This window comes from Rhagoletis zephyria, unplaced genomic scaffold (assembly GCF_001687245.7).
Source record: "Rhagoletis zephyria isolate East Lansing unplaced genomic scaffold, Rhagoletis_zephyria_1.1 Rzeph_scaffold_01666, whole genome shotgun sequence".
NCBI lineage: Eukaryota > Metazoa > Arthropoda > Insecta > Diptera > Tephritidae > Rhagoletis > Rhagoletis zephyria.
The window spans coordinates 27,510-50,187 of NW_016158750.1; the positions used below are offsets into that span (position 1 = coordinate 27,510).

Sequence of the window (22,678 nt, forward strand, 5' to 3'; positions counted from 1 at the left end):
AAAAAAAAAACAAGTTATTGTCATAGGAAATTAGTTTGGTTAAAAAATAATGTTATGACCAACTTTTTATTTGCATTTTTCAAAAGGCAATGGTTCGAATTCGAAATTATTGTACACAAAATTGTTAGGAAAATATCCATATTTTCGATACAAATGAAAACAAAAATGCGCCTACCAATAAAAAATATCATTCATATTTAGGTCACACAAATTCCGCCTCACCCAAGAGTGAGCAATATGATTACTTTTATAAATACATATTTTTTCTAACCACCTTATCCAACATCCAAAAATACTCCATCATTTCACTATTCAAATGATTTCTATGAAATATAAGCACCTATCAATACCAGTTCATTTCCATAATTTAGCTGTCAAAAGTGTCATTCAGCTTTGTTTTGCTATTTTCAATTGGTTTTCCTTTTTCTCTGTTTTCCAAAAGCGTCGTTACGCAGCTTTAGCAGCACAATAACAAAAACCTGACACATTATCCGCACTTCAAACTACTTCATAACTAGTATTGAGATTTTGAAAAAGTGGCAGACAGTCAGACAGAAAAAGCGGACACTTGAGTGAGTGAGTTGTGGTAGCCTCAGGAAGTGGCGCATAGAAATTAGAAATGTCAATATTAAATGCCACTGAAGTTTCCAATCTTTCTATAGAAAGATAAAATACCACTTTTAATAGGCAGTTAAAATAAAAAATGTAATTTGCATACAGCACGCATGGGTAAACTAGTAACAATAAGACAGTAGATGCGAAAAATATGAGGAAAAAGTTGCACATATACAGACCCCGACAAAACGGTAGCACCTTAACCATTTTACCAGTTTTGACTATTTCTCTTGTGTTTGCGTAATGTTCATTGGTTTTTTATAAAAGTATACAGTAGCGGTCAAAAATGGATGAATGGTGTTTCGTTTTTAATATTTACAATAATTTTTCAAGCAAACATTTTTTTGATATTTTTTTATATAACAAAAACTGTGAAATCACACTTCCACACTTTATACAGAACTTAAAAAAATTCCACAAATTTGTATCTAAATTTCGAGCTTTTTAACCAGAATGTTTAGAAATTTTTTGGGTATGTAGTTAACAAGCTTATAAAATTCCAGTAAAATAAGTTTCTGGCGGATAAAAAATCGCACTGATTTTTAATAATTTTTGTTGCTTTTACGGTTTTTTTCTTTTTTGGTTAAAAGGCTCGAAATTTAGATAAAAATTTGTGGAACTTTTCAAAGTTCTGTATGGAGTGTGAACCATATTTTTATAAAAAAACATATCAAAAAAATTTATGACTGCCACTGTAGGTTATTATCTAACAAAAATCACATAAATCCAAATGTAAAATTTTGTAAAAAAATTCATCAATCAAATGAAGNCTTTATACAGAACTTAAAAAAATTCCACAAATTTGTATCTAAATTTCGAGTTTTTAACCAGAATGTTTAGAAATTTTTTTGGTATGTAGTTAACAAGCTTATAAAATTCTAGTAAAATAAGTTTCGGGCGGATAAAAAATCGCACTGATTTTTAATAATTTTTGTTGCTTTTACGGTTGTTTTCTTTTTTGGTTAAAAGGCTCGAAATTTAGATAAAAATTTGTGGAACTTTTCAAAGTTCTGCATGGAGTGTGAACCATATTTTTATAAAAAAACATATCAAAAAAAATTTATGACTGCCACTGTAGGTTATTAATTATCTAACAAAAATCACATAAATCCAAATTTAAAATTTTGTAAAAAAATTCATCAATCAAATGAAACCTGTCTGATTAGAGTCTAAATTAAGTTTTATTTTTCTACATATATGCATAGGTATAGATATACATATATACATAGGTATAAAGATAGAGAATAGAAAGGATATGTTAGGTTACTTAGTAAAATGGTAAAAAAAGAAATCCCACCAAAGACTCCAACCAGACAGCCTTTATTGGATTGACTCTCAGCCCTAAAACCACAAAAGAGAATTCAGCTCTTCAATTTCAGTTTATCAAGCTGNAAATGGTAAAAAAAGAAATCCCACCAAAGACTCCAACCAGACAGCCTTTAATGGATTGACTCTCAGCCCTAAAACCACAAAAGAGAATTCCTATCCTAGTCAATCTGGAGACTAAATCAAAAACTTGCATTTTATCATGTTGAGAAATAAGTTGTTCTTCAAGTTGAGAACCATCTTTTTCTCAAGTTGTGAATCAAGTTCCCTTGACTCAACTTAACCTATGATATGATTCCCTCATAAATTAGAGTATATATTTGGGTAAGCNTTGAGAAATAAGTTGTTCTTCAAGTTGAGAACCATCTTTTTCTCAAGTTGAGAATCTAGTTCCCTTGACTCAACTTAACCTATGATATGATTCCCTCATAAATTAGAGTATATATTTGGGTAAGCTTTTTTTTTCAAATTTAAAAATTTGGTCAGCTCCGAACGAAATTTAGCTTTTATTAGAAGCTTTTTTGGCAAATACATAATTTGTGGCTTGCATTCGATAAAGGATTGCGACTTGACACGCCCTTCAAATGAAGTACACTGCATACCCGCTGTCTATACACTCGTCTACCATTGTATTGGAAAAGTTCTAGAATTGAAGCTAATGGGAGCATACTGGTCAGAGCGGGAACAGCTCAAAGTACATATGCTCCACCATCAAAAATGTATTTACATAAAGCTTTAAAAAGCTTGAAGTGAGTGCCTATAAAGTGGCTTGTGGTATTTAGTTCAAATAGCGCATGGCCACTTCATAGGCATATGCCTTGGCTTTTAAAAGCTCTCTGTACAACATACAAGCTTTTTAAAGCTTTCCCCCCTCTCACCAGCACTGCCCCGGAATTTTATGATATTCTAAAGCCTTTTTGAACTTTTCTGATTGTTTGAAGCTCTTAACGACTTGCATACATCAAACATTTTATGTCATTTAAGAAAATTTCTACAAATATACACATAAAATTCTCTTACCTTGCACAATTAATTTAGATCGGAACAATGACCGCTGCCGAGGCATGTTTTAAGACAATCTCATTTGAAAAGTCATTGCCATCTGAAAATCGAATTAAAAACAAAAAACACAAATTTAGTAAATAACAAAGTCATCAAAAAATGCGCTGTCCATTACAAAATAATTATCTAGGTACATAATAAAAATAAATAAATAAATAAAAGCATAGCTCTTTCATGAACTATAGGCGACCTCAATGTTAATCATCATCTGCCTCCACACAAAAAAAAACCACAAGTGAGCAATATCTTCGAAAAGCCTCGAAGAGCAGCGGTCACTCAATGAGTCATTTGTACAGTTGTTTGTGATTTTTTAATATAAAGAATGCTGCAATTTATTTCTACATGTTTTCTTACATTTTGTATGAGTAATAATTTTTCACGGTTATGTATGTAAATTGCGGCTGGGTATGAACAGCAAAGTGAAATGGAAAAATAGATTACAAATTATTGCAACTGACAATTGAAAGAAAACCACACAAAAATGAAAACAAGAAAAATTTATTATTTATGTTTTCTGTAGAAGAAATGTGTAACAGCTGGCGTGCAAAAATTTATAAAAGTATCAATATTATTATATGAAANTTGAAAGAAAACCACACAAAAATGAAAACAAGAAAAATTTATTATTTATGTTTTCTGTAGAAGAAATGTGTAACAGCTGGTGTGCAAAAATTTATAAAAGTATCAATATTATTATATGAAAGCATTTAGTAGGAAGTGTGAAGGGAAACGAGAACGGTTGGATTGTATAAATAGTAGAATTGTAAACACTTCGTACGTGCTTAGTAGAATACATATTTTTTTCTCTCTTTTTTCATTGAATATGCTCCATATTTGCCATTGTTTTGCGGTTAGGCTATTTAGTCTGGTTTTCGTCTTGGCATTTCAACGGCGAGCATCAGTTTTTGTTAAAATATAATACAATTGCTTGTCCTTTGNTTATTGCAACTGACAATTGAAAGAAAACCACACAAAAATGAAAACAAGAAACATTTATTATTTATGTTTTCTGTAGAAGAAATGTGTAACAGCTGGCGTGCAAAAATTTATAAAAGTATCAATATTATTATATGAAGGCATTTAGTAGGAAGTGTGAAGGGAAACGAGAACGGTTGGATTGTATAAATAGTAGAATTGTAAACACTTCGTACGTGCTTAGTAGAATACATATTTTTTTCTCTCTTTTTTCATTGAATATGCTCCATATTTGCCATTGTTTTGCGGTTAGGCTATTTAGTCTGGTTTTCGTCTTGGCATTTCAACGGCGAGCATCAGTTTTTGTTAAAATATAATACAATTGCTTGTTCTTTATTGATTTCAGCTTTTGTGAAAATTCCCATATTTTTGGCTTTTTTAATTTAGAGATTTAGCGGCTAACCTTGAACTTTTTCGAAGCGAGGGCAAAAATCAATATTTTTATATTTCTGAGTAATGTGATGCGCATTAAAATGCGGTTTCCAGTGTGCGAAAATGTGTAGCTTTGAGAAGCTAGTTGATCCCAGTTTATTCTAGGCGATTTATAAATTCAAAGTAAGTTTCTTGAGCTTTAAAGGGGATATTGTTGGCGTTTTCGGAGGCGCCAGAGGTTTTAAAACGATTTTTAAAGTTTCCATGTTAGTTCCCAAGCTTTGCATGGTACGCTGTCAGAGCTTTCAAAATGCGATGAAAGCTTCCACAGCGACCTCGGAGATTTATGTATAGGAGATAGTTTCGAAAGAACTATCTGTTAGAGTTCTTAGATGCTATGATGGACACAGGACTCCGGATTGCTATTGCAGAACCGCTTTCGGCTGGACTTGNAGCGACCTCGGAGATTTATGTATAGGAGATAGTTTCGAAAGAACTATCTGGTAGAGTTCTTAGATGCTATGATGGACACAGGACTCCGGATTGCTATTGCAGAACCGCTTTCGGCTGGACTTTNTGAAAATTCCCATATTTTTGGCTTTTTTAATTTAGAGATTTAGCGGCTAACCTTGAACTTTTTCGAAGTGAGGGCAAAAATCAATATTTTTATATTTCTGAGTAATGTGATGCGCATTAAAATGCGGTTTCCAGTGTGCGAAAATGTGTAGCTTTGAGAAGCTAGTTGATCCCAGCTTATTCTAGGCGATTTATAAATTCAAAGTAAGTTTCTTGAGCTTTAAAGGGGATATTGTTGGCGTTTTCGGAGGCGCCAAAGGTTTTAAAAAGATTTTTAAACTTTCCATGTTAGTTCCCAAGCTTTGCATGGTACGCTGTCAGAGCTTTCAAAATGCGATGAAAGCTTCCACAGCGACCTCGGAGATTTATGTATAGGAGATAGTTTCGAAAGAACTATCTGTTAGAGTTCTTAGATGCTATGATGGACACAGGACTCCGGATTGCTATTGCAGAACCGCTTTCGGCTGGACTTGCAAAACGAGCTGGAAGCTTCCACAGCGATTCGTATGATGTGTATAGCCTTGAAACCGGGCTAAAAGCTTGCAAAGGAAATTCAGAGTTTTATATGAAACGCTCTTAATTAGAGCTTTCCAAAGCGGAAATAACTTCAAGCTTTCATTACAAGTAAGAACTTCCGGAAGAAATAACAGAGACCACGAATTTGGGTTAAAGCTTTCACAGGACTTTGCGAGCTTTATTTGGAATACTAGCTATTAGATCTATTCGGATTTAAAAAAAAAAATGTTTTCATGTAAAATCTACCACACCTCTTAAAAAGTGCGATGATATTTTTATTGTGCCATTGTTTTTACACCAATTGCTTGGATCGGAATTCCAATTTTTTTCTCATTTTAAAAAGAACTCAATGATCCGATGTAGGCTTGCTTTGCACGCCTTTATTTCTTTAGTCTGCCTTGATTTACTTTGAAAACTTGTTGGGCGAAATGGCGGCTTGGAACGCTGCCTAAGCAATTAGCTGTGTTGTTGAAAAGTAAAGCATGCTCCTTTAACATAAAGAATTATTTTCACACAAAATTCGAGATAATTGAAAAAAACGGCAGCGCAAAATATAATAGAGGCTTTTAAGATCCCAATCTTATCAGAGTTATTTTGAAATTAATATGAATTAATTTTTGCATTTCAATAAAAATATAGAATAAATCTCCGCACAGTGTTTTTTTTTTAATATTTGCAATGCTTTTCATAATAAATTCTGCATCAAATGGCATATAAATTAAATTACAGTTTTTTCCGGATGAAAAAAAAAATTCGACAAATCTTTACCAAAAATTTCAACTTTCAAAACATTTTTTTCCATATAACGAATGCGTGATAGTTGTTTTTGCATGGGGAAAATGCCGAAGAGCGTTAGTAAAAAAAAATCTCAAAAATCAACGGTAGCTTGTAGCCACTTAAAACTTGCATTTTATTATACTGAAATTCAGTGAACCACACAACTGTCGAATTTTCCTAAATTTTGTAAAAATTTTTAAACATTAACTTATATGCCATTTGATGTAGAATACACTATATTTCTATTAAATACTAATGAAAAAATCTATTACGAAAAATAATATATGTATGTTAGGCTGGGCTGAAAATCCGTTTTTTTTTTTTTTTTAATTTTGATCGTTAAGTAATAGCAAAGATAGATTTATTATGCTCTAAAAAACTTCTGTGCGAAGGATGAAAATTTTCGGTGAACATCTTAAGCTCGCCCAAGCAAATCAAAGTTCAAAGCGTTAAAAACAAATTTCGTAAGCTAAGAAATCGATCGTAAATTTAATTCTCTACAAAAAGGTCCTTATACCCAATTATGTAGGACTATTTGTAACGACCGGTTGCTCATTTTACATGAAATTTAACTTTCTTTAAAAAGGTGGCTTTATGAAATAATTTGCGCTTAATAGTTTCTAAGTTAATTGCGATTTTTGCTAAAAACGTTGTATTTTTGTCCATGAACGAACCATTTATGGTTGAAAAATAATTAATAAATTACAATTAATTACAACAAAATAACAAATTGCCATAAACACCAAATTCAGTCATTAAAATCAAATTTTAATTAAACTTAAGGCACATCTAAATGGTGTTATATACACGCCGTTGGACTAGCAACCATGAAATCACAAACCAAAGTGCAACTGCCATGAAATGCACTGTTGTACAGTTTTTCTTTTTTTTTTTTTATAGGCGTTACTATAAAGCTAACAATTCCTGTCTGGTGACCTAAATTTCCTGCGGCCAAAGCGTTACCTAGAAAAATTATTAAAACAGATTTGGCGCGCTATGCTACTCAATGGTGGTCGGTAGTAAAGCTGGTGTAGTCGCATAGTGTGGCGCTGCCACCAACCACAGCACATCACACAACATCAACCTTCTTACTTTAAGCAAGTCATTGCGAAATAAATGTGTGTGTCTAACAAACCTGTTGACTTAGTTAATACAACCGGGTGTTTATATGTACTATAGCAAAACAAGTGCAACAAACTACGGAAAGGTGTGTAAGAACATACTACGTACATACATACATATCAACTCGTCACTTAACATAAATGAACGCTCATAATATGCTTTGATAACGTTAGCGTGCTTTGCAATTAACATTAGAATACGCATTTGAAATTTCATTCAATTCATGGTCATCTTCAGCAAACTTTTCCATGCTGTTGCTGCTTAACAGTCGCACAGTGTGGAAAATGTACTTTTTTTGTGATAAAATCTAAAATTTCGAAAACGGAAACAGTTAGCGAAATGAATTTAAAGCTCTTGAGATAGAGAATTTAGGATAAATAACATGGTTCGATAAAGCGTGTCATTGACCTTCAAAAATAGGTTTTAATTTTTTTCACCTGAAAACAGCTTGCAATGAACTTTTTAAAAGAATTTAATAATACACTGCGTAGCATAATTATAAGACCGCCATATATTAACCAGTTCTGACTATTTATTTTAATATTATTTACTTTCAATTAATTTCTTATACAAATATGGTTCATTCTATACACCATACAAATTTCCAACTTTGTGCAAAAATTATAATATTCAGCGAATTTTCACCAAAATTTTACCTTTTTTTTAAGAATTTATGGAAAAGTTTTGCGTATGCAATTTTATAGCCCACCCAATTTTAGTATATGATTTTTGGCAATTTTTTTTTGTTGACGGTGTCACCCATTTTCTGCCATACAAAGTATGTTCGACAATTTTTTTATAAGGTACAAAAATTTTATTTTTAAAGGTAATTTTAAAGGTCTGATTGAATAAAAAATTAACTTGACCTTAAAACCTACCTTCAAAAGTAAAACTTTTTAATTTTGTTATATTTTTTTTTCCTCAAAACAGTATGAAATTAATCTTTTAAAAAAAATTTTCCAACATTAGAAATGGATATCTTGACGCCCATTGCATTCTGTTACCGGATCCAAAATATTAAAAAAAAATTGAAAACCTATTTTTGAAGTTCATTCTAAAGGTCAAGGTAATTTTTTTATCCAAGGAGACTAATTCTACTGTATTCTACATCTCAAAAGCTTTAAATTATCGTTCACGTTCCCTGAGATATTTGATTTTGTCACAAAAAAAGTTCATTTTCCACACTGTGCGTCGTTTATCGCCGACTTAGTATGTGAAAGCGCAACGAAGGCAGGCTTCGTAAGCAGGCTAAGCAGACATGCGTTGAACATAAAATATTAGTAGAAATGTTATTGCGCCAATAAAAAATAATTATGTACTATATTTAAATGAATATGACTTTGTGGTGCTAAATGCCAGATAACATACGTATGCACAAAACTAGACTTTTCTACATTCGAACAGGTTCAACTTAATGCCTTTCAAACGGTTGTCAGTGTCGTCATCTGTGATGTGTTTGACCGAATTTGGCACAAAAATTAAGTTGTCGGTGTATGGAGAAAAGCGAGTGCTGAGAATACATATTTACCGACATTTGACATGACTTGGTGGTGTCTATATAGGAAATGCGGAAGCGCAGAATTGGGGAAAAATGAAACTATCAACGGCATTAAATAACTTGTTGAGATGTTGTATATATACATATATCGGTGGCAATAAGGGTGTGACACAATGGGTTCGCATACTCTTGCCAGGAGCCCGAAGAAGCTCATCGACCGCCACCGACCCCCAAACGGCCAAAAGGAGCTTGCAACTGTGCATGTCGGAGTTTTTAATCAGTCTGCCGGTTTAGTGGGCGTCTTGAAGCCCATTTGTGCAAGAGCTGGTAGTTGGTTGTCAAATGAACTTCATTGGAGCCCTGTCAGGAGAATCCAAACTGAGGACGTCCTGTCTTATCCACGACATGTCACGTCGGACACAGATCTCAGACTCACTCAGATCCCAAAGTCTTGGAATTGTCTGCTAAAACAACGCCTGTCTTTACTGTGCACACATTCCTAAAGCTGAAATGGAGTCTCCACATGCGGTTTGTGGGGACTTCCTGACCAAAATGACAGATCAACACGACTGACCACTAAATAGGACAGTGGCCGCTCATAAATAACCTTAAATAGTGTAGGAGGGTTGCCACATGTTTAAAAAATATTCAATTTCAATTAAAGAAACTAGATAAGTGAATAAAGTATCACCATATGGGTGTCAGAAAAAAGAGTTTTAAGAAGGTAGTAGTTAAAAAATATTTTAAAGACGATTGCCGCCTACTGCAGAAGTCGAATGAAATTATTTTATACCTAATTATATGAAATATTAAAAATGGCTGTCATATGAATTTGGCAATTTAGAATATTTTTGATGTGTTTGAGGGTCGCCACCAGTTTAAAAGGTTAAAGTCAAATTATTTAATAAGTTAAATGAATTCTTAAAACATGGTTATTAATGGAAATGGGTTTAAATCCTTTATTTTTGAACTATATTTAGGAGGGTTGCCACGAATTTAAAAAATAAAATTCAACTTACTGCATCAGTTACTTACAAAATGTATAACAATGTCAACGAAAGATATTTAAGGAGATTTTAGTTCAAAAATAATTTTGAAGAGGGTTGCCGCCTGTTTTGAAAGTCGAACTTAGTTTAATTATACACAAGTTATGTACATTACATTTTAAGATATGGGTATCAAACGAACGAGCGTTAAGAAATATTTAGTTTGAACATTCAGAATATTTTGGGGTGTCAGAAGAGGGTGGTAACCCTTCAATTAAAAAAATTCAATTCAAATTATTTAATAAGTTAAATGGATTGTCAAAAGATTGGATCAATCCAAATGGGTTTGAAAATAATTAATTTCTGAACTGTATTTAGAAGAGTTGCCATGTGTTGAAAACATCAAATTCAACTTAAAAAGATTTTAGTTTCAAAATACTTTTAAAAGGTTTGCCTAACTATTTTAAAAGTCGAATTTGTTTTACTTATGCACAAGCTAAATGAAATATTGAAAATATTAATGTCAAGCGATAGAGTTTTTGGAAAATTTTAGACTGATAATATTTTTAATTAGGGTTTCCACCAATTTTTTGAAGCTTATCAGATCTGCACGTTATTTCGAATTTGGTAAGTCGAATTAAAGAACTGGGATTTTCCATAATGTGCAATAAGTTTTGTTTTTTTGAAGTTAGAACCTTCTTAGCGGTACAGAGTGATTTTAAATTTGATGAATTGAAAACCGACACCTTGCGAGACTTCTCATCACTCAGAAATGATTTAGATGAATCATTACGAATATTTTTTGAAGTTTTTAGATATATTCATATTTCATTATCGTACTTTACGAATTTTCACTTCCATATTTGGATCAGTGAAGTTGAACTATTAATTCTAGATTTTTGTAATAAACTATCATAAACTTCATTCATGCGCATAAGGAACCTTGACGTGTTGACTGACGCCAGTGCTGCAAAAGCTACTTGACGACTCCCGTTTTGTGCGTTCCAGCTACCACACTGCAATTGTAAGCGTAACATGCGAGTGCAAAGGAGCCAGCTAGCCGGCAGCGGCTCAGTGACACTTGTCAAATCATATTGCAATACGCCCATAAATGGGCGCGGAACAAGATACATACATGTATGCAATTTCCACATTTGCAATTAGCTGTACACTGAATGAATGCATTGAATTATTATGACTATAAATGTGTTCTCGATTATTTATTATTTTTTAAGTAGACAAAGAAAAATTGTCAATTGTCGGTGATTATTATTGCTGACATTGAAATACTAAAAAGTAGCTATGTATATATTATCATGGCACATTAGATTGCCGTTGAAGTATGGGAAATAAATCGGAAATTTATTATTATTGATTTGCTTTGTTGAGGAAGCGTAGCGTAGTTTTTAACTAAAGTAAATATTTTAAGTTAAATATTTTATGCATATAAAATAAAAAAATCTGTTTTTCTACAATTTATTTCGCCTCACCACAACTTGACTTTGAAGCATTTTTTTTACTCTGCATCACTCACTAGGACAAACATACATATGTACATATGCATTTACATATACATTCATAGAGCATGTGGGTGACCACAGCGCGTATGTTATGTGTGTACCATTTGAGCTGTGCCATTACAGTTTAATTAGTTTTAGATCAGAAAATACTGGTAGGTTAAGCGAAACCTTCATATTTGTATTCAAATGGCTTGGCGGTTGTGGTTAGGGGTTTTTACCATTTTTTTTTTTTCTTAATATTACATATTTTTTATTTTACTAAAGTCTCTTGGCATTGCAGCTTATTTAAATAATTTTATCGCTCAACCTGTCTTGCCATATATTTGCGGTAATTCAAATTGTCGCGCAACTGTTTTAGTTGTAGTGTCTACAACTTCTGCGCATGCGCACCAGCACTGTTCTCATTTACATCACGCTGAAGTGAAAAAAAAAATAATAAAACCGTTGGTCGCGTTTAAAATTACACTTTGCTTTTGAAGGTAGCAAAATTAATTTTCAATTTAACAAATTACCAATTAGAGCAAACAGTAAACATGCTGCAGATACTTGCGAATCTTTTGGTTATTTTTAATGTGGTGGCTCAAATTTAATACGAGCGTGATTTGATTGACAAAAAAAAAAATCAAAAATATTGGAAAAATAAATGTATGTACATTAGGGGGTGCTTCAATAAAACAAGCTGCGGATTTTTCACCGGAATTATCAAAATTATTATATTTTAAGACGTCTGCGAACATATTTCGGAAAATATTAAGGTTTACGTGAGCTGTACTGAGCTGGAAATTCCGAAGGAAAAACAGTACCAATTTTTTTTTTTTTTTTTTGTATGGAGAGTGATGCACCCTAATGTACACACTGGTATATATCTGAACTCCGATAGATGAAATAAATCCGCTAAGTATATTTCTTAATTAAAAACAATTCCATGAGGCATTTGAGAAGTGGAAAACTATGCTAATTAAATATTGAGCAATAATAATTTTCTAAGAATCTGTGTCCCTATGAAATATCGCATTTCCAATTTGACAATTTGAGAGATAGACAGTAATGAATTTATGTAAGAGACGTCAAATTGAAAATATAAGAATACATTTTCGATGAAATTAGATAAAGTTCAAATAAATGCCAACTCAAAAAAAAAAAAAAATTGAGTTCAAAAGAGAAGAGTAGCAACCCATGCATAAAAAATTGGTGTTATTTTCCAAGACATATACAGTATTGGCCAATACAATAACACCTCCATTTCAATGTGATATTGTTTGCCACTTATGTTTAATTATTAATTTATAAGAATTTTCAATTAAAATACAGTTCATTCTCTAACAAAACCCATATAAACCCAAGTTTGAAACTTTGAAAAAGACTACAAAAAATGCAACAAATTTTCACCTAAATATCAAACTTTTTTCTCAGAAGCATTAGACTTTTTTTGAGTACGCACAGTGTCAAGTGGCTAAAAATTACCGTTGATTTTTTTAGATTTTTTTTGTCGCATTTGCTTCCATATAATAAATAAACACAATTTATTTTTATATGGAAGAAACCCGCAACACCTTCGGCGAAAAAAAATCTAAAAAATCAATGGTGATCTTTAGTCACTTGAAACTTGCACATTGTTAAACTAAAATTGAATAGGCTATAAAACTGTGCACTCAAAAAAACTCTAACACTTCTGAGAAAAATTTTAGAAATTTATGTGAAAATTTGTTAAAATTTTTTGTAGTTTTTACAAAGTTTTAAACTTGGGTTTATATGGGTTTTGTTAGAGTGAACTGTATTTCAATTGAAAATTCCTAAAAATAAATAAATAAACATGAGTGGGGAACAATATCACTTTGAAAAGGGGTGCTATTGTATTGGCCAATACTGTATGTACGTAAAATTGTCATTAGATGTGAATCGAGTTGAATTACGTCAGAGAATAGTCATATCAATACAGATAGTAGATGTGTGTGGTTATAATATTTCCAAGGGTCTTCGATTATTCGCCTCTTTCCCAAACCGGGTTTCGAGTCATTGCTCGTTTAAGCGCCAAACATTCATTATTAGAATCAAATATGATATGCTGTTCATCCTCAAATAACCTAGGCTATAATTTTTAAATTAATGGTGATTTCGTTTCTACCAAAAAAATTCGCCTTTTGATTGTCCCTTTGTATTTCGTGTTTGATAGGCAAACGGTGAGAAAATTTTGTGTTTGTTTCTTAAAATGTCACACTCTTGTAAGGCAAAAAAGGCACATTATCTGCCCTTTGAAGATTTGTCAGGGGAGAAGGTTGCCCTGAAAATCAGATCAGATCAGGCTGTTAAAAACGACAGTATAATGAAATGCGTGAGCTAGACAGGGACAAGAAAGCAAAAACATGGCCTTTTACAGGGTTCAGTGTAACATCAAAAATATTTTGCATTTTTTTGGAAGAAACGAAATCATCATAAATACTTAGGGGTTTTACTTAAACTGAAAAAAGACTTTTATTGATATGTCAGGAAGTGTATGAAATGCAAACAAACCGGTTTGTTCGATAAAAAATTCGGTTTATGCGATATGCGAAAAACCGCCTACAGATATATAAAAAAAAAACCGGTGGAAACCGGTTTGGAAAGACCGAGTCAATCTCCCTAACATTTCCTCCTCCAACAATTGAAGTCAACTGTCTGAAAATTCGACTGCTCATCACTTAATTTTGCACGTGCTTACGTTTTACCCGAGAGCCGTGGTATATTTTTCTTTGAAAAAATTTTATTTCTATGAAATATAGTTGGCACAAAAACTATTGGCAGTTCACGCGTCACAAAGATGTTGAGCGTGTGCGTGGACTTTTTCTAAAAATGTTTTTTTTTCATGATGACGTCAAAGCACACAGGGCGTTGTTTTCACTATTTGTGCAGAATTAAACATTAAATTTTTTTTTTTACATTATATGCTTTTATTTATTAATTTTATTAGTGAATTACTAGCTTAGAAATATTAATTTAAAAACACTAAATTAACGCTTTCTCCTCTACTCTCACCCTTTCAGGTACGGCGGCTCCGCAGCACAACGGGGCTATGAGGCACCCGCTTGTGTGCAGAATGCTATGGTGACTAAAGACAAGAAACCCTTCACCTACACACCGGGCGGCATTGATCTCTCACAAATCAAATCGGAGCGCATGGCCAAGCGTTTGGCGCGCAACGCCCAAGCCGAGGGCGCGACGGGTGCATCACAGCTGAACAGACCGACACAGCCGCAATCGCCGGGTGGCTGCAATGCTGCCTCTCAAATTGGTGCCGCCGGCATGGGTATGCCCTTCCAGGTGCTGCCACCGCCACCACCACCAGCGCCAAATACAGCAGCGGGTAAGAAATTTAATGGCACATCGGCACCGCCACCTCCACCACCACCTAGCTCCTCCTCCACATTAGCACCACCACACAATGGCGGTGGACCGGGCAGTGCGCCTGGTTCGCCTAACGCGCAACGCAAGTCGCCCACACCGCAACGCTTCGAACCGCCACCAATGGGATTCCGACCAGAAATCAAAATTCCGCCAAATCCAATGGCGGCCTTGCGCAAAGTACCACCGCCGGTGGAGAAGAATACCTTCTGGAAGGATGAATATGTGCGCGAACGCTCCAAGAGTCCCATGGTGGGTGAAAATGACAGAGCTAGCTCACCGAATAACGGCGGTTATGGTGAGCGTGCTCAAGTTATTTTGAACAACAACAACAGCAACAACGATGTCAACGAACATGTCGATGGTGAGAAATGCGTGTAGAGAATGTGTTAAGGCATTTTCTACGTTTATTTTAGGGTTCATCACCTAATCACCACATCAACGCTTTGTATGGGTCTAACCTTGGTTCTTGGTGATTTGAGCAACGGCTATAACGTATTTTAAGTACACGAAGTTGGGTGAAGAGGCGAAAGGGTTTACAGAAGAACCGGCAGACCTCAGATCCTAAGGAGCTTGATACTTGCTTACATGTTGAAAAAAATTAAAAAAATTTTTTATGCTTTGGGTTTGGGTCAACTAATTTATTAATGGTGCTGGTATAGTCAAATAGCTGGTAATGAAAAATGTGTTTGAAAACGAATTGTAAAATTGATTATTACTATTACATACTATTTACTGGCTCAACTAACTCTCTAAATGGTGATGGCGCTGCTAACCTTCACGCATCGCACCCTAAATTCACGACAAAAGAAACACTAACGGTTCCAAGAATTAATCTATAAATCACTCTATGCACTAAAATTCAATATTTCAACACTTTTATTTTTTTAATCTTTTACCAACACCTTCAACAGGTTACAAGAAACCAGTAACGACTACCCAACAACCTGAACTGAACTGCAGCAACAACTCCACTCAACCACAGCAGTACACACCAACTCCGCCCACGTACTCCCCACAATCGTATCAACCACTGCAACAGCAGCAGCCTCAATACGCCAACAATGCAACACCACCATTGTCGGCCTCAACTCCACCACAACAACAGCAACAACAATCGCCAAGAAATGAGTTCCGCAGTGTCGCCCCACCGCAATCGCCTATCACAAATGTCTACACACGGCAAACGGATAGCCCACGCGCTGATGCCGGCACTCCAACACAGCGCGCCACTGAAAGTCCCTTCAGATATGGTGGTCAGCAGCAGCAGCAGCAGCAGCCACAACAACGTGCTGCACCAGCTGTATCACCATTGGCTCAACAGCCACAACAACAATCGCCAAAGCCGTACGCGCCGTCACCAACAGCAATACAATCAACATCAACCAACAATTCTCCCAACTCACAGCCATCAGCACAAACTGTGCCTTGGCGCAATCAACGTACTCCGACGCAACAACAACAACAACAGCAGCAGCAGCCGCAATCGACAGCAATATATAACAATGTGTCGCCACAGCAGCAGCAGCAACAACTCACTCAACAAGCTCCAGCAGCATATCAGGGTCCAAAGCCGGTGAGTAAAATTTGGAAAATATATATATGTACATACATATATACATATATTAGACTGCAACACTCCCCATACAAAAAAAAATCGGTACTATTTTTCCATTGGAATTATAAAATCTATTATATTTTAACAAGTCCACCAAAATATTTCGAAAAAATATTAAGATTTAAGTGCGGCTCAAAATACCACCAAAAATGGAATTTTTTATGAATAAAAATAGTTTTTTAAATTTTTTTTTTTAAATCCCCTCAAATAACAAAACCGTTTAAGCTTAAAAAATTTGAATAAAGATATTAAAAAAAAAATTAAAAAAAATTTGAACGGAATCGTAATAATGAGATTTTTGATGGTGTTTTTTAACTTTTTTCAAAGATTGGTTTAAGAAAATCTTGAATAACGGAGCCTAAACTCTTCTGATTTAGACTTAAGAGGTGTCGGTGGAAAGGTATTTTCTCACCCTTTTCATTTCTTTGCTAATAAACTCATTCAAAGGATGAAAGAGAAAGGTAGGATGAACGAACGTCATTCAAAGTTGAATTAAGATGTGTTGGTATTTGAAAAAAAAATAAATAAAATTGCGACACGAATGATATTTTTTTGGACAGAAATAAAATCGGTGTGAAAATACCTTTTTACCGAGATCCCATAAGTCTAAATCAGAATAGTTTTGGCCCAGTTATTTAAGTTTTTCGTAAATCAATCTTTGAAAAAAGTAAAAAAACAGCATAAAAAAATCTCATTCTTACGATCCCATTGAAAAGATTTTAAAATATTTGTATGCAGATTTTTTAACCTTAGTCTCTTTTGTCATCTGAGGGCACTTTTTTCAAAAAGTTCTTTACAAAACTATTTTTATACCCGAGCGCACTTGTGCACAAGGGTATTATAACTTTGTTCACATAACGGTTGTTTGTAACAGGCAAAACGAATCGAGATAGATATAGACAAAGACAAATGTATACATAAATGATCAGAATGAAAAGAGAAATCGATTAAGCGGTGACTGTCTGTCCGTCCGTCCGTCCGTCTGTGCACACGATAACTCGAGTAAAAATTGAGATATCTTAACGAAACTTGGTACGTGGACTTCTTTTGGGCATAGGACGGATGCTATTGAAAATGGGCGAATATCGGACAATAACCACGCCTACCTCCCATATAACGGTAATTTTCAGAAATACGAAAACTGCGATATTTTAGTAACTACTAAAGATAATTCACTCAAAATTGATATTTACAATTAGTTTTAGACGAAAAATAAGAATATTATAACATTTCGGCAAATGGGCGTGGTAACCGCTGCACCAATTTCTTCCAAACTTGGCATAGTTGTTGGTCCTGGTGAACGTCTTAAAATATAATACATTTTGTAATCCCGCCGGAAAAACCCCAACTTTTTTTTGGTGATGCAGTCTAATATATATATATATATATATATTTCGGAATATTTCGGCTACGGATTGAACATATCGTGGTGTGAAATTAAAGTAAAGTAAGTGAAACTATATGTAGTGTATTTTTTGGCTGCATCTCAACTCTCGCAAACTTGAAAATTTTGATAATTTTTTAAATTTTCACACAACTATGACCGAGCAGACTACAGAGATGAGAATTTACATTTTCTAAATTTCTTTCTACAATTCAAAACACTACTCGCTACAAATATAGACTAAATTCATATAAGCATGTGCAAATGTAGGTGCATATACATTAGGGTGGTTCAAAAAAATAAAATGTAAAGTCGGTATTTTAACGCTCTCACCGAAAAAATATATCCGTTTATTTTTTTTTTTTTTTTAAATCAAAAAATATTTAGAAGCACTCAAAGTTTTCCATGTATTTGATATGGGAAAACAACAATTTTTNTTTTTTTTTTTTTAAATCAAAAAATATTTAGAAGCCGCTCAAGCACTCAAAGTTTTCCATGTATTTGATATGGGAAAACAACAATTTTTCGTAGAACTAGCATTTGTAGAATTCTTGAAAATCAATAATTTTCGAACATAAAACTTTTTTATCTCTTCAGGAGACGCCCAAAAACAATACCCCATTTGTTTATTTTACCAATTTTTAATATTAACAATTTTTATTGCATTCAAATTCCGACATTACTTTTCTTTTTCACTAGCCTAATATAACTACATACATACAGACACTGAGAATATGCATAGTCAAGTTGCGTCAACTAAACTCTTTCCTCAGTACATCAATATGTATGTATTTTAGAAAATTTTGTGTGTGTGCCGTCTAATTCAAAACATGCGGAAATGTCTATTTTTATCAATGCCGTGTTGATTTGCACTAATGTACATATGTATGTGTATAAGAGCGAATTAAACGATTTTACTTTTTTTTTGTTTCTTATGACATTCATGTTCAGCTGTTGTAAATTAATTTGACAATAATTTCCTAAGATAGTATTTTTGGAAGCTGATTAACAAATTTTAATTAAAACTGATGAGCACTTTTTGCAGTTGTCGGCAAACTATCGCAAAAATTGATGGAAACATTCTACGCTAGTTGACACTTAAATGCTTGTGTACAATTACATATGTATATACACTGGTGGCCGAAATAATAGGAACGCTTTATTTTGCCAAGTTTTGACTATATTTCTTTTGCTTATTTAATATAAATTTTTTTGTATGCAAGTGTAGCTCATTATATAATAAACTGCATATATGTAAATCAATATTTAAAATTAATTAAAAGATTCAACAAATTTTTAAAGCCCATAACATTTTTTAAAGTGTATGTTTGAAGCAGCTAAGCATTAGCGCTGATTTTTAATATATTTTTGCTGACGGACTTTTCGGCTTTTGGATTTTATATAGCAACTTCAATTTATAAAAACTTAAATCGATTTTTCGAAATTTGTTTGCGAACGAAAAGCTGGAAACGTACATTTATATGCAGTTTATTATATGGTTAGATTTTTATAAAAAAAAAATTAAATATAAGACTAGAAAACTAGTCAAAATAAGCCGTTTATATTATTTCTGCAACCAGCTTACGTATGTAGCTATGATTGTGAATAATAAGAATGTATGTATGTACAATGTGTGTACACTAGGGTGGTCCAAAAATGCATGTGAAAAAGTAAAGTCGGAATTTTTATGCTCTCACCCCCTAGGATTGTTCTATACCGGAAAAAATATACCCAATTTTTTTATTATGAAATCAGAAAATACTTACATAAAGGTCGCTCAAAGCGTCCAAAGTTTTCCAAGTAAAAACAACTTTTCGTATAAATGGTATAGAATTCTTAAAAATCACTGTTTTTCTATAGGAAAACTCGGTTTATCTGCAGGAGATTCCCAATAATAATACCCAATAGTTTATTTAACAATTATTTTGTCGCAACTATAATTTATAGGTCCGCCAAAAACCCACAAAAACCCCGTTAAATGCAATGGGGAGACCAATAAAAAATCGCTAGTATTAAAAAATGGTTAAATAAGCAATTACTGAAAGTTTCCTGAAGAGAACCAGAGTTTTCCGATCGAAAAATATTGATTTTCAGGAATTCTATTTCCATTTCTTCGAAAAACTGTTTTTTTGCCATATAAAAATACATGGAATGCTTTGAGCGACCTCCAAATATTTTTTTATTTCAAAATAAAAAAATAGGGGTATACATTTTTCTATACAGAACACTCCTAGGGGGTGAGAGCATTACAATTCCGACTTTTCAGTTATTGAACCACCCTAATGTACCTTGAGGAGCCAAACCGGAGCAATAACAAATAATGTGAACTTCCTTGCGATAACTTCGAAATATTTTAGGATTTNTGATTTTCAGGAATTCTATTTCCATTTCTTCGAAAAACTGTTTTTTTGCCATATAAAAATACATGGAATGCTTTGAGCGACCTCCAAATATTTTTTTATTTCAAAATAAAAAAAATAGGGGTATACATTATGCTAGGGGGTGAGAGCATTAAAATTCCGATTTTTCTGTTATTGGACCACCCTAATGTACCCAGAGGAGCCAAACCGGAGCAATAACAAATAATGTGAACTTCCTTGCGATAACTTCGAAATATTTTACGATTTTTTTTTTTGTAATCTAGTTTCGGATTTCACATTTACTATCCTTATCCTTTCATCAGAAGACGATAACAAGAATAATTAAAACAAGCGGATAAAGAACAGGGCTGCCAACTTGGCTCAAACCGTGCCATTTTTGGCCCTTTTCACTTCAAATGGCACTCAACTTTTCAATTTGGCACAAAGTGTCAAAATGGCACTTAAGAAAAATAGTAATACATATTTGTGAAATCCTTTGCGTGTACTTGTTTTTCTCAACAAAAATTTTCTAATTTCAATAGTANGGCCCTTTTCACTTCAAATGGCACTCAACTTTTCAATTTGGCACAAAGTGCCAAAATGGCACTTAAGAAAAATAGTAATACATATTTGTGAAATCCTTTGCGTGTACTTGTTTTTCTCAACAAAAATTTTGTAATTTCAATAGTGTATACAACTGGTTTATCTTATTTTGGCATCGGACATTTGATTTAGGAATGTGTTTCTAATTTCAATGCTAAATGGGAAGAATTAAAAATAATGACACCTTTTTGGCACTTTTTATTTTTTTATTCGGCACATTTTGGCACTTTTTTATCTGCAGTGTGGCACTTCATAGATAATTATAGTTGGCAGCCCTGATAAAGAAGGAAGTTGGAAAAAAAATCTAGCAACTTGATTGTTCCAGTTTTGTAGCAAAGTTTCGCTTGACTTTTAATAAATTGGATTAATTTGAATATTGTAGCTTTTTAAGTCATCTCGGAACACTTTTGTCGCACAGTTTTTGGCTGAGATCTGTTGAGATTGCGTACTGGTTTTCCTCAATGGTCCAGGGGTTTCCGCAATGGTCCAAATCAACGAAAAGCGGAAAAAATTCAATAACTCTTACAGTCGGTTTCACCAGCAATTTAAATGGAAAATTATTTTTTACTTTCTGTCAATTTCCATATAAAATTTGAAAAATTAAAATCATTTTTCACTTAAATGGCTTTTGTGAAATTGGCTGTTAGAGCCGATTTTAGATGAGCAATTTAAGTGCCTTTCTGATCAATATCATTTTCTAAGTGTAAAATCCTGCATTGAAATTTCATTTTCTTCCAGGGGTATCTATGTTTCCGCAGCAGTTACGGGAAAAACGGTAACAATAAAAATTAGTTTCTGTTAAGGGGAAGAAGAAATTACATAAAATTCGCTTACATTTTTAGATTGTCAAGAAATAAGCGAAAATAGATATGCAGTAGGTAAATTATGCGGTTTAGTATTTAATGAGTATGATAATAAAGCAATATAGCAAATTAACATAAAATCCTCATTTAACTCAAAATTCAAATTTAATTAATTTATATTGTTTGTTACTGTTTTTTCCTTTTTTTGTTCTTGTTTTAATTTTTTTCTTGCTTATTGGTGTTCTTTTTTTTTTGTTTTAACGAAGCAATAATTCATTCAAATATTTATAATCATTCGCTTGTGTTGCGCTCTCGAAACAAGCGTTTTACTTTTTCACTCAAAATAAGAATTTTTTGATATTGGTCGCAACTATTTAATCCAATTTTGAATTGCGTAAATGAATGTTTTTAAGGAAATTTTTGNTTTTTTTTTTTAACGAAGCAATAATTCATTCAAATATTTATTATCATTCGCTTGTGTTGCGCTCTCGAAACAAGCGTTTTACTTCTTCACTCATAATAAGAATTTTTTGATATTGGTCGCAACTATTTAATCCAATTTTGAATTGCCTAAATGAATGTTTTTAAGGAAATTTTTACGTTTTTCAATAAAAAAAACAGTTCCCCTAATTTTAGAGAGGGTGACGGACGGGTGGATCTTTAAAGATTGCCAAAATTATGCACACAGCGCAAGAGCATGTAGATCAAACATTCTTGAAAATGATTCAGAAATATAGCCTACTAACAACAATTAGAATAACTTCGATTTTTCATGAAGGGCATATAGCTTGCAAAGAAATTATATTAATTTTTTCCAGGACCTCCCTGCTTTTTAGTTAATCAGAAAAAATATGAAAATAAAGTTTTAAAATTTTCGTCCTTTGAATTAGATTAAGTAAATTTGCGCTTAGATTCATATCTGGGATTTGCGCAGGTCAATNGATTTTTCATGAAGGGCATATAGCTTGCAAAGAAATTATATTAATTTTTTGCAGGACCTCCCTGCTTTTTAGTTAATCAGAAAAAAAATGAAAATAAAGTTTTAAAATTTTCGTCCTTTGAGATTAAGTAAGTTTGCGATTAGATTCATATCTGGGATTTGCGCAGGTCAAACCATGATTATCGTCTTCAGACCGTGGGCACAATTATTTCAATTTGTAATCAGTAGCGGCAATTTGCTGTCAATT

The 22,678-nt window shown here is 33.2% G+C and overlaps 2 protein-coding genes across 2 annotated transcripts in view; one reads left to right on the forward strand and one right to left on the reverse strand.

Moving 5' to 3' along the window:
* The window catches only part of LOC108364767 (uncharacterized), a 51,723-nt gene that overhangs the window by 12,695 nt on the left and 16,350 nt on the right, over positions 1 to 22,678 (forward strand). Inside the window, exons 3-4 of the mRNA XM_017618596.1 lie at positions 14,366 to 15,087; positions 15,638 to 16,299. Of these exons, the coding sequence (XP_017474085.1) occupies positions 14,366 to 15,087; positions 15,638 to 16,299 (1,384 nt within the window). The remainder of the gene's footprint in view (positions 1 to 14,365; positions 15,088 to 15,637; positions 16,300 to 22,678) is intronic.
* Drep4 (DNA fragmentation factor-related protein 4) overlaps positions 1 to 22,678 on the reverse strand; it is a 61,472-nt gene that overhangs the window by 11,372 nt on the left and 27,422 nt on the right. Inside the window, exon 5 of the transcript XR_001847818.1 lies at positions 2,962 to 3,043. The gene's annotated coding sequence lies outside the window, so the exon portion shown is untranslated. The remainder of the gene's footprint in view (positions 1 to 2,961; positions 3,044 to 22,678) is intronic.